Source organism: Saccopteryx bilineata, chromosome X (assembly GCF_036850765.1).
Source record: "Saccopteryx bilineata isolate mSacBil1 chromosome X, mSacBil1_pri_phased_curated, whole genome shotgun sequence".
Lineage (NCBI taxonomy): Eukaryota > Metazoa > Chordata > Mammalia > Chiroptera > Emballonuridae > Saccopteryx > Saccopteryx bilineata.
Window position 1 is genome coordinate 91,322,460 of NC_089502.1, and position 12,730 is coordinate 91,335,189.

Here is a 12,730-nt window from a genome sequence, read left to right on the forward strand (position 1 = left end):
TTAATGTTCATTTCTTTCTTCCATGTAATCTTGTCAGTAAGACAAATGATGGCAACTATATTTTGTAATGTATACATTATACTTATTTTTTTAAATGTGTATTTTATCTTCCCAAAGAGATCATAAGCACCTTTGGAGCTATCGTGTGTTTTCAATTTCTACTCCCATGGTACTGGCATTCTCTGCTCAGATAAGAACAAAACAAAAAAAAGCTGAATAAAAATGAAGTTGAAAAAACATTCATTATAACCTGTCACTTAGTGACTGCTTAAAGACTTATTTATTCTCTACATGTTAATTTCTTCAGTGCTTCAAAAGAAGTTTCAAGTAAATTCACATAGCATTTTCAAGCCTTTAAACTCTTAGCATGTTTTGTTACTGAATTAAAAATACAGAAACAATTCACTATACAGTTTCCCCAAAAGCCATTTGATCAATACCATTAGAGATTATCCCAACACATCTGCATGACTGTAATTTAAAAAGAATAGAAAACAAACAGTAAATATTTTTTCTCCCTTTTTACTTCAATGCTTAATTGAGAAAAGAAAATGTTCAGAGAGAAGTCTGAAAAAACACATGCTGGCTTCAAATATTTATAGTGTACATCTAGTCTTTTTAATAGCAATATGATTTCTGGCTGATTAATTTGCAGAGACAAAGGCAGACCTGGGAATTCCAGGTGCCTCTCTAAGTACTGGTTGCAAACAGAGGTGTTCAAGCTAGTAACTTCATAGACATGAGAATCACAGAATAGCTCTAAGTTGACCAGGGGAGTTCCTGAGACATCCAGCTTTTCCACAGTCATACCAGTAGTTTTATTCTTATACAAGATTTAAAACAAAAACTCATCAGATTAGGAGGAGCTGAGAAGGGCTCTTGCCAGTTGGCTCAGTGGATAGAGTATCAGGCTGGTGTGTGGAAGTCCTAGATTTGATCTCCAGTCAGGGCATACAGGAGAAGCAACCATCTGCTTCTCTTCCCCTCACTTTCCCCTCCTTTCTTTCTTCCCCTCTCACAGCCAGTAGCTCGGTTGGTCTGAGCATCAACCCCATTGTGAGGTAGAACCCAGCTGGGGCACATGCGGGGGAATCTGTCTCTCTATCTCACCTCTCACTTAAGAAAGAAAAAGGAAAGAAAGAAAGAAAGAGAGAAAGAAGAAGGGGAGGGGAGGGGAGGGGAGGGGAGGGGAAGGGAAAGGGAAAGGGAAAGGGAAAGGGAAAGGGAAAGGGAAAGGGAAAGGGAAAGGGAAAGGGAAAGGGAAAGGGAAAGGGAAGGGAAGGGAGAGAGGGAGGGAGGGAGGGAGGGAGGGAGGGAGGGAAGGAAGGAAGGAAGGAAGGAAGGAAGGAAGGAAGGAAGGAAGGAAGGAAGGAAGGAAGGAAGGAAGGAAAAAAGAAAGAAAAGTGGAGCTGAGATTATCATCAATAGTTTTCATTTAACATAAGCTATATTGTTTAAAATATCATTGCACTTAGGATTTTAAATATATGTATCTTCTAAAAATTATTATTTAAAAAACCCACTTTACATTGCTAACTACTTTAAATAAAATATAAAAGATGTTGCCAAAACAGAGTTGCCTACATTTAAAAAAGGCAGAAATAGAGTTATGTAAATTTTCTTTAAGTTGCTCAGACAGAAAACTCCCACTTAATTCTCTGTACTGAGCTTATTAAACTCCTCATGTTTATCTTTACACCACAGAAGCTTTCTTGAACAGGTAGGTGATTGTAAATTATGTTGAATCTTTTGTGTAACTTAAGAACTGGCTATTTAATGTCATAGTAAAACTTTTATAGGAAATATCACATTTTAAATTTCCCTAACTTTAAAGTGTAGGTTGCAGAAAAAGTGTTTTTAATGTGCTTGAGTTATAGTCAAACAATTTCAGAAACCCCAAATTTTGATTTAGGGCAACAAAATTATATCTTAGAATAGGTCATGACAAATGTTTATTTCCCCTCTTATCCTGTCCATAGATGCGCCTCTCATTAAGGCAAGCTTTCAAACAATTAATCAGGAATACAAACCATTAAGACTAGATAAGCTAATTTAAGAATAGACTATTCAACCTAGAAGTGGGCCCCTTCTCCCTAGGTAGAAGAGCAGGATATCCATCCTGGTCTGATTTGGTAAGGACTTGCACAGCCTATCCCTGGCCCAGCAGTCTGCAGAGTGGGAGATGTTATGAACAAATGTGGGAAGATAAGCTGAAAGGAAACCTTGCCCAGTAAACCACAAAGGGAGCCCAGAGGGACCTGGTCATATGCCAAATATTTCAATCGTGCAGACTCATGCCATGGACCTTCCTTGGACTGACCCCAAATTCAAACTGAATTGGTATCAGAGGGAAGAGTTACTAGAGCCTGAAAGTTTATACACCTGACAGAAAAACACACTTTGACTATATCATACCTGCTTGGTGCCCCTGGCTCAGAAGAAGCAGAGCAGAGAAAGGAGTCACATGTAACAAGCAAAAGAATCAATCATTCTTTTTTTTTTTGAAATTGAGGAGTTGATTTTTTTTGAAGGGTGGGGTGGAAGCAGAGAAGCACAGCAGTTAGAAATACAAGGTAAATTTAAGATAATCTTATAATTCATGAGGTTTTCCGAAGTGCAATTATTAAAACCCCACATTCAAGATGAACATGTACATTATGCTCAACAACCTTCCAAAAGTAATGCAAAAGATTACCAGTTGCTTCTGATAATAACAAAATAAGTAAATTCTCATTTTAATGAGAATTTCAATTTCTTTATACAATATGGGGGACTTTTGGAAGCTGTTGTAGGGATGTAAAAGAAATGTCAGCAACTAAGAGCAATAGAGGAAGAAACACTGTAAGAAATCCACGACGCCATGGCAACCAGCATAATATGATGAACTTCTGTCTATGATAAAGTCTGGCCTGAAGCAGGTGAAAGGAGAACTGAGACCAGAAGGGGACCAAAGAGCAGCCAGGCGTGTTCTTGGGTTCATGAGGAAAACCATTTAAAGGAAATGCACACAGAAATGCTGGGTGTAGGCTTCTGGTTGTGTCTGTCTCTGTGACTGGGGTTTTTGCCCAGTTCTGAGAATTAAAAACTGAGCCTGAAACCTCCTGGACACAGGCCTCCCTCAGAATAGGAAGTGATTGTGAGTAGTAGTTTGCATGCAGAGAAGCTGCTGAACTTCAACTTTAGTTACTAAAATGTGTGTCAGTACATCAGAGCTACAGAAAGGTGTGAGGATTGATCGTCTCCCCACACTCAGGTGATGCACTGTGAGGTTGTTTCCAGGAGTTAGGTGAGATAAGACTACTCCACCAACACTCAGTGCTTAAAAGAGCCAACAGGCAGGCAAGGAGCCAGGAGTACTATTTCTTTTTTTTTTTTAGATTTTTAAAATACATTTATTCATTTTATAGAGGAGAGAGAGAAAGAGAGAGAGAGAAGAGGGGAGGAGCAGGAAGTATCAACTCCCATATGTGTCTTGACCAGGCAAGCCTGGAGTTTCAAACCAGCGACCTCAGCGTTTCAGGTCGACACTTTTATCCACTGCGTCACCACAGCTCAGGATCTGTACCATTTCTTATAAAGTACTTTTAATTTAGGGGTGAGAGGAAGAAAAGAGAAAAACACTGAAAGATCAATTTTTCGCATCCTTTGACAAGGAAAAGAAGAATAAAGGGGAGAAAAGTGACAGAAAAAAATAGGAATTTGCATGCATGTGTTAATGAATGCCTTTAGGGAGGCAAAGCGTGAAAAAGATTACATTATGACAGGGGGTCTTAGTGAGGCGTGATTTTGAACCTCAGGGGATATTTGGCAATGTTTGAAGGCATTTTTACTGTCATAACTGGGGGAATTGCTCTTGGCATCTGCTGTGCAGAGGTTAAGCAGAGGCAAAAATACAAAGGACAGCCTCCTACAACAAGGTACTTAAGTCCAAAGTGTCACTAGGGTGGCTTCCAGCAGACTCTGTACCGTAACACACTTCCCCAAGTTTCAAAGGCTTATACAACTCCTTTTTTCCCCCTCAATTTCATGTAAAACTGCTTTTCCAAAGCAAGCCATTTCCACTACAAGTCATGTGGCATCATAAACTCAAATCTAACTGGATATAACAAATTTTTTTTTTACTCAATTATGATTTCAAAAAGAAATGCCTACTGCCTACTGAGTAAAGAAAAAAAACACATTATTAATTAATATAATGCTAGGACCTTTGGGAAACCTAATGCTTTCAGATCAATGCCGGGGATATGAGAAAGAGGTTGGGGAAAGGGGGAAGAGAAAGGGAAAGAGAGAAAGGGAGAAAGAAAGAGGGAGAGACTGAGAATATTTTTGGCTAGATATAACAGATAATTAAATAATCTAAATTTTCCTAAAGGAATGAAACATTGCTCTTCTATTTCTTTACTAAGTATAAGGAAAGAAAACTTTGATAAAAACTTTAACTACAAAAACCAAAATCTACAAATGAAATTGATATACATTCAAGTCATTGAATATATATATCTGAATGTGAATAAAAGCAGATAGGCTGCTTTATTAGCATAAATATTAACACATGAAGTGAAATTTTATTTTATTTTTTGTATTTTTCTGAAGTGAGAAGTGGGGAGGCAGAGAGACAGACTCCCACAGGCGCCCGACCAGGATCCACTGGGCATGCCCACCAGGGGGCGATGCTCTGCCCACCTGGGGCATTGCTTCCTTGCAACAGGAGCCATTCTAGTGCCTGAGGTGCAGGCCGTGGAGCCATCCTCAGCGCCCGGCCAACTTTGCTCCAATGAAGCCTTGGCTGCAGGAGGGGAAGAGAGAGATAGAGAAAAAGTAGAAGGGGAAGAGTGGAGAAGCAGATGAGCGCTTCTCCTGTGTGCCCTGGCCAGGAATCGAACCCGGGACTTCCACACGCCGGGCCAATGCTCTACCACTGAGCCAGCCAGCCAGGGTGAAGTGAAATTTTAAATTATTAACCATGTGAAATGTATTGTTATTAAAGTTTTATAATGACCATATGTTGAGAAACCCCTATAACAAGGTCCTGAATAGACCTACTTTGGTTTAACAAAGTTACCAAAATTATATTAGCAAATTCTGTTGACACAACCCTCAAAATATATCTGGAATCTATTTTGTTACTACCTTCATAGCCACCACTCTGGTCCAGCTCCAGCTTCCTTGCTTCCACCCTTGAGGTCCTATTCAATGTATTACCAACAAAGCAATGCACACTTGATCCATGAATACCATAGGTTTGAACTGCACAGGTCTACTTACATGTGGATTTTTTTTCAATAAATATAGTCAGCTTTTCTGTATCCCAGAGTTTTGTATCCAGGAATTCGACCCACCACAGATGGAAAAACAGTAGCGCTTTCTCATATGGGGTTTCTCAACTACAGCTGGAAAATCTGTTTTCAATCTATGGGGGCTGAATCCATGGATGTGTAAGGGCTGACCGTAGAGTCAAATTATACCTGAATTTCTGACTGTGCTGGGTAAGATCAGTGCTTCTAACCCCCACTGGCAGTTATGCTCCTGGCTTAGTGTCTTTGCACTGGTATTTCCTTTTAGCCAGAACACTTTTCCTTCCATGTCAGTTAGCCCATTCCCTCTTCTCTTCTTTGAGTCCTTACCCAAATGGCATCTTCTCAATGTGGCCTGCTTTGATTACCTTATATAAAATACAACTCCTTTCTCTCGTAGTCCCTGTTCCTTTGGATGCTCTATTTATTTTCTGTAGTCCTTTTCACCATCTAAACTACTATATAGTTGACTTACTTATGCTTATTGATTAGTGTCTGTCTGCCTGAACTAGAAGGTAAGCTCATGGGGACAGTGATTTTTGTCTTGTTTTGTTCACTATGTAGCTCTGGTTCCTAGAATAGTGTCTGACACAGTCACTCAATACATATTTTCCAGCCTGACCTGTGGTGGCGCAGTGGATAAAGCATCAACCTGGAAATACTGAGGTTGCCGGTTCAATACCCTGGGCTTGCCTGGTCAAGGCACATATGGGAGTTGATGCTTCCTGCTCCTCCCCCCTTCTCTCTCTCTCTCTCTCCTCTCTATAATGAATAAATAAAATCTTTAAAAAAAAATACATATTTTCTGGATGACTGTCTTAAGAAAAATACACTCAAATTCAAAACTATCAAGTAGCTAAATGTGAGTATTCCATTTACTCATGCAAAATGTATACATTCTGGAACCAAAATATAAAGAATGGCATTAATATGTGCTCTGTGTTGAGTCCACTTGCCAACTGAATGACAGTGTCTTTTCTGGTGGTTTCTTCTTGCTAATTTGTAGTTTGAGAATTACTTCACTCTTTCCTTTCTGAGCATGTTTTTGGTGCTTCCTTAAAATTATTTGGCATGTGCCTTAGATATACTAAACTAATTTAATAAAATACAATGTTAATCTTAAACCTTTGCACACAGTGTTCCTTTTGCTGAAAATGTCTTCTTGTCTCCATGAAACTACCCCATGACTCAAGACCAGGCTCAAATGTGACCTCCTCCATTAAGTTTCTCTGACTTTGATTTTTAATATTTCCCACTGTATACTTTGATCATAATTATTTCTTTTGCCTGCCTGTGAAAATGACCACAAACAAGTTTTCCTATCCTGTGCATATATGCTGCTCCTGCAACAAAAAGGTATAATTTATTTTTCCTCCACTTGAATTCAGGCTAGTCTTGTGACCTTCTGACTAATAGAATGCAGAGGATATGACATAGTGCCAATTTGGGGCTGAGGCTTCAAGATGCCTGGCAACTTCCATTTTTGCTCTTTGGAGAGAAAGAGAGAGGGGGAGAGAGAAAGAGAGAGAGAAGGAGAGAGAATAGGGGAGAAAAGGAGGGAGGGAAGGAAGGGAGAGAAGAAGGGAGGGAAGGAAGAAGGGAAGGAGGAAGGGAAGGAAGGACGGAAGGAGAGAGAGAGACAAGAGAGGGATTCAAACAGGGAAACAGAGAGACAGAGAGAAGGAGAGACAGATACAGAGGGAGAGAGAGCATGAATGAGAAGTGGTCCTAACCAACTCCTAGTTCTTCTAGTCACTTCAGCTGAGATGCCAGAAAAATGAGTGAAGCTTTCGTGCATACTAGCCCTGGCATCCCAGCCAACAACTTGTGAATCAGAATCGAGGAAGCCCCATCAAGCTCTGTCCAAACTGTGTACCTGTGAGCAAATAAATGATGGTTGTTGTTTGAAGTCACTAAGTTTTGGTTTGTGTTGATCCTTAGCAGTAAGTAATAAATATACTACCTCATCTCCCCCTACTAAGACCATAAAATTTTTAGGATTCCAAGCACAGTATTCAGCATGAAGCAGGCACCCAAATATTTGAATAAATCAATCAGAAATTAAATGAAAAGGTGAAATGTGTGGATTTTATTTGGATTGTCATCAAATATCATGGCTAGGGGCCCTGCTGGTTGGCTCAGTGGTAGAGCATTGGCCTGGCATGTGGATATCCCAGGTTTGATTCTCAGTCAGGGCACACAGGAGAAGTACCCATCTGCTTCTCCACCCCTCTCCTTCTTGCCTCTCTCTCTCTCTCTCTCTCTCTCTCTTCCCCTCCTGCAGCAATGGCTCGACTGGAGCAAAGTTGGCCCCAGGTGCTGAGGATGGATGGCTCCATGGCCTCTTGCTCAGGTGCTAAGAAAAGCTCATCTGCTGAGCAATGGAGCAACGCCCCAGATGGGCAGAGCATCACCCCCCTAGTGGGTTTGTGGAGAGGATCCAATCAGGGCGCATGTGGAAGTCTGTCTCTCTGTCTCCCCTCCTTTCACTAAATACAAAAAAAGAAAGAAGAAAAAATATCATGGCTAATCAAAAGCTGACTGTATTATTGAAAGTATTATAGTAGAGTATATTGTCAATCATTATTTATTATCTGATATTGATATAACTAGCTTTCAAGAACAGAATTCAAAATAAAATTGCCTCTTGAGAATCTATACTACTCATTTATGTTTTCAATTGGTCATTTCTGTCATATATTTTACTTTGTTTATATGCACTTAATTGTATTAACTAAATGCATGCTACTACCATTGACAATTTCCCTCGTTTTATCTTTCCATACTTTTTTGATAATTTAATTTCTTTTTAAAATTTTATTTACTTTTAGAGAGAGGAAAAGAGAGAAAAGAGATAGTGAGTAAAAAGAAACATCAACTTGTTGTTGTTCTACTTATTTATCCATTCAATGGTTGATTCTTGTATGTGCCTTGACTGGGGATGGAATCTGCAATCTTGGTGTATTGGGACTGTGCTCTACCAACTGAGCAACCTGGCCAGGGCTTCTTCCCACACTTCTTATTCCCGTTGTATAACTGAAAAATACTGTTTAAATAAAAGGACTATGTATCCATGGGTTGTTGTTCAGTATTGACTATTGATAATAACAGTATCATCTTCCTATTACCACATTTGAAAAGTATGAATAAGATATTTCACAACTAATTTTATACTAATATATATTTTGTCCATTTCTCTAATGATTGTTAATTTTCCACTAGATTGTTTTCGAATTGTTTATGCTTTTCCTCAGCTTTTTTTTTTTTTTTTTTTTTGCATTTTTCCGAAGTTAGAAGCAGGAAGGCAGTCAGACAGAAGCCGGCATGTGCCCAACCAAGATCCACCCGGCATGCCCACCAGGGGGTGATGCTCTGCCCATCTGGGGCACTGCTCCACTGCAGCTGGAGCCATTCTAGTGCCTGAGGCAGAGGCCATGGAGTCATCCTCAGTTCTCAGGCCAACTTTGCTCCAATGGAGCCTTGGCTACAGGAGGGGAAGAAAGAGACAGAGAGGAAGGAGAGGGGGAAGGGTGGGGAAGCAGATGGGCGCTTCTCCTGTGTGCCCTGGCCAGGAATCAAACCCAGGACTTCCACACACCAGGCCGACACTCTACCACTAAGCCAACCGGCCAGGGCATGCTTTTCCTCAGCTTTTAACCACAAGAGTTTCAGTTAAAATTTCCCAAACATTATAGAAACTTTATCTCTTCTTGATTTCCTTAACGATTAAAATACACTAAAGAAGCCAGACCTTTGATAATATGTGTTGAGGAAAGGAGAGCGCCACGTCTGTGGATGCTGTGGGTTAGAAAGAGGCCAGTGACAAACTAGTGTTGCAAGTGGACAATGGGGCCAAAGAGACCTCAGAGGCTCTTAGTCAGGGGTCCCCAAACTATGGCTCACGGGCTGCATGCGGCCCCCTGAGGCCATTTATCTGGCCATCACCGCAGTTCCGGAAGGGGCACCTCTTTCATCGGTGGTCAGTGAGAGGAGCACAGGATCCGCATCCTGTGCTCCTGGAGTACTGTATGTGGCGACGCTGCAAAGCATGGCGTCACTCACGTATAGTACTACTTCCGGTGACGCGGGACACATGCGTCATGGCTCCGGAAGTGCATCATATCACTTGTTACGGCTAGCAGTGACAAATATGGAACTGGACATTGACCATCTCATTAGCCAAAAGTAGACCCATAGTTCCCATTGAAATACTGGTCAGTTTGTTGATTTAAATTTACTTGTTCTTTATTTTAAATATTGTATTTGTTCCCATTTTGGTTTTTTACTTTAAAATAAGATATGTGCAGATATGTGCAAATCCCTAAAATAAGATAGGGATTTGTTCATAGTTTTTTTTATAGTCTGGCCCTCCAACGGTCTGAGGGACAGTGATCTGGCTCCCTGTGTAAAAAGTTTGGGGACCCCTGCTCTTAGTGATTCAAGGATTTGGCAGGGGGTGGAGATCAGGAAGAAGGCTTACTGGTCTCCTTCTTGCATGTCTCCATGTTCTGTTTGACACTGTTCAGAGCCAGAGCCTAACAGTTCTCATGAACTTGTTACTGGGATCAAACAGGCAGAAAGATTGAATAATGGTAATATTCATATTCTGCAGGGTGCACACCATATTACATCTATAATTATTATTTCAAACTTTTTTTAGTGAGTGAGAGATAGAGAGAGAGAGAGATAAAGAGAGAGACAGGAAGGGAGAGAGATGAGAAGCATCAATTCGTAGTTGTGAAACTTAAGTTTTTCATTGATTGTTTCTCATATGTGCCTTGACTGGGGGGCTCAAGCCAAGCCAGTGACATCTTGCTTAAGCCAGTGACCTTGAGCTTCAGGATAGTGACCTTTGGGCTCAAATCAGCAACCATGGAATCATGTTGATGAACCCATGCTCAAGCTGGTGAGCCCATGCTCAAGCCAGTGACCTTAGGGGTTTCAAACCTGGGACTTCAGCATCCCAGGTTGACACCATGCCACCACTGGTCAGGCTATTTTAGACTATTAAAAAAAACTATCTTCGGCCCTGGCAGGTTGGCTCAGCGGTAGAGCGTCGGCCTGGCGTGCAGGGGACCCGGGTTCGATTCCCGGCCAGGGCACATAAGGAGAAGCGCCCATTTGCTTCTCCACCCCACCCCCCTCCTTCCTCTCTGTCTCTCTCTTCCCCTCCCGCAGCCAAGGCTCCATTGGAGCAAAGATGGCCCGGGCGCTGGGGATGGCTCCTTGGCCTCTGCCCCAGGTGCTAGAGTGGCTCTGGTCGTGGCAGAGCGACCCCCCGGAGGGGCAGAGCATCGCCCCCTGGTGGGCAGAGCATCGCCCCTGGTGGGCATGCCGGGTGGATCCCTGTTGGGCGCATGCGGGAGTCTGTCTGACTGTCTCTCCCCGTTTCTAGCTTCAGAAAAATACAAAACAAAAAAACAAAAAAACAAAAAAAACCCTATCTTCAAAAGAAAATAAAATGTTGACTATTCTACATTGCAACATTACAAAAACATAGGTGTATGATGTTTTACTATATAAACCAAATGGTCATTCCCTTCTTGCCCAAATTAACTTAGCACAGAATACTGCTTACTATTTCCTATTTGTTGACTTTTTTATTCTTCACACACACACCATGGCAAAAGAGTAATAACAAAATTTTAGAATCCACGTACATTTTAACAAAAATAAAGAATTTGAAATGATGAAAAGTGCTGCTTTAAAGAATTAGTACTTTAACTCCATAAATATAAAGCAGTTAAATAAGAATATTAAAAAAAATTCTAATTATTTTCATTATTGTAAATCAGTTTCTCTTTACAAATATTAAAGTTGATGATAAAAGTGACTTACCTTCACATCCCTATGAATTATGTTATTATCATGACAATAGCGTAGAGCTTCCAGTATCTGTCTCATGTAATGACTGTAGAAAAACAAAATAAATACAAAACTGTGAAAAAACTTATTTTTCAAACAATATATAGTTGTCTCTAGTTTGTAACTCCCACCTTCATGTTTGCTGCCCATGGACACTGTTCATTTGAGTAGACAAGACTGGTGGAATTTGAGGCTTAATAAATGAGAAGTTTATGTTATAAGCTTTAATGTGTTCTATATTTTTTGAGATATCTAAGTCAAAAGAACTTTACATAGTTCATAAGTAAAATAGCTTTTTAAACTAAAAATTCAAGCTTAAAACATGAAAAAAAAAACCCAAACACCAACTATTCTCTGATACTCTGTCTGACCTGTGGTGGCTCAGGGAAGAGAGCATTGACCTGGAACGCTGAGGTCGCTGGTTTGAAACCCTGGGCTTGCCCGGTCAAGGCACATACGAAAAGCAATCAATGAACAACTAAAATGAAGCAACTACAATCTCACTCCCCCTCTCTCTAAAATCAATAAATAAAATCTTAAAAAAAACTATTCTCCGACACTTAGTTAATACTCTGTAGTTACCCTGCATTGCTATTAAGTGAACAGTGCTTAGAGGTATATTGAGGCTTTTTTTTTTCTTCAGAGGAATTTTCTTTTTTTACTTATTTTTTTTAAGTTGAATTTAATGGGATGACAGTAGTTAATAAAATTATACAGGTTTCAGGTGTACAATTCTATAATACATCATCTATGTATTATATTATGTGTTTACCACCCCAAATCAGGTCTCCTAAGGATTCCGACCAAAGGATTGGGAACATTTTACCTGACAGCAGAAGCTGCCTCTCTGCCTTATTTCCATTTAGCTCTTAGAGTCATTCAACAGGAGGGGAGAAACCCCTTATGACTACAATTTCTTTTTGTAACATAAACAAGTTTTAGCTGGGGCATACTTGAACAAAGCAGAGTTTGTACTGGGCCTCAGTCCTAGGAAGCTTGACTCATCACGTGGCCAACAGGGGTCAGCTAAGGCTCCCCACTGGGTCTAGGAGGAGTTAGCATTTTGAAGAACAGCCCTTAAAAAGTGGCAAGAGTAGTTTATTCAGTATTCCTTCAGAACTTACTTTGGTTTGCTTCCCTCCATTCTAAAGTTCTTCTGTGATCTTACTATTCTTTTTTTTTTTTTTCTTTACAGGGACAGAGAGAGAGAGAGAGTCAGAGAGAGGGATAGCTAGGGACAGACAGACAAGAACAGAGAGAGATGAGAAGCATCAATCATCAGTTTTTCTTTGCAACAACTTAGTTGTTCATTGATTGCTTTCTCATATGTGCCTTGACCACGGGCCTACAGCAGACCGAGTAACCCCTTGCTTGAGCCAGCGACCTTGGGTCTAAGCTGGTGAGCATTTTTTTATTTTGCTAAAGCCAGATGAGCCCGCGCTCAAGCTGGCAACCTCGGGGTCTCAAACCTGGGTCCTCAGCATCCCAGTCTAACGCTTTATCCACTGCGCCACCACCTGGTCAAGCGATCTTACTATTCTTTCTGAGTGTCTTTTTCATCTGTTCTTCTG

General features: G+C 40.6%; 1 protein-coding gene across 10 annotated transcripts in view; it reads right to left on the bottom strand.

The window, feature by feature from the left end:
* CASK (calcium/calmodulin dependent serine protein kinase) overlaps positions 1 to 12,730 on the bottom strand; it is a 493,794-nt gene that overhangs the window by 248,740 nt on the left and 232,324 nt on the right. For all 10 annotated transcript variants that reach the window (XM_066250386.1, XM_066250384.1, XM_066250381.1 and 7 more), the window contains exon 5: positions 11,133 to 11,205. In XM_066250386.1, coding sequence (XP_066106483.1) covers positions 11,133 to 11,205 — 73 coding nt within the window. The remainder of the gene's footprint in view (positions 1 to 11,132; positions 11,206 to 12,730) is intronic.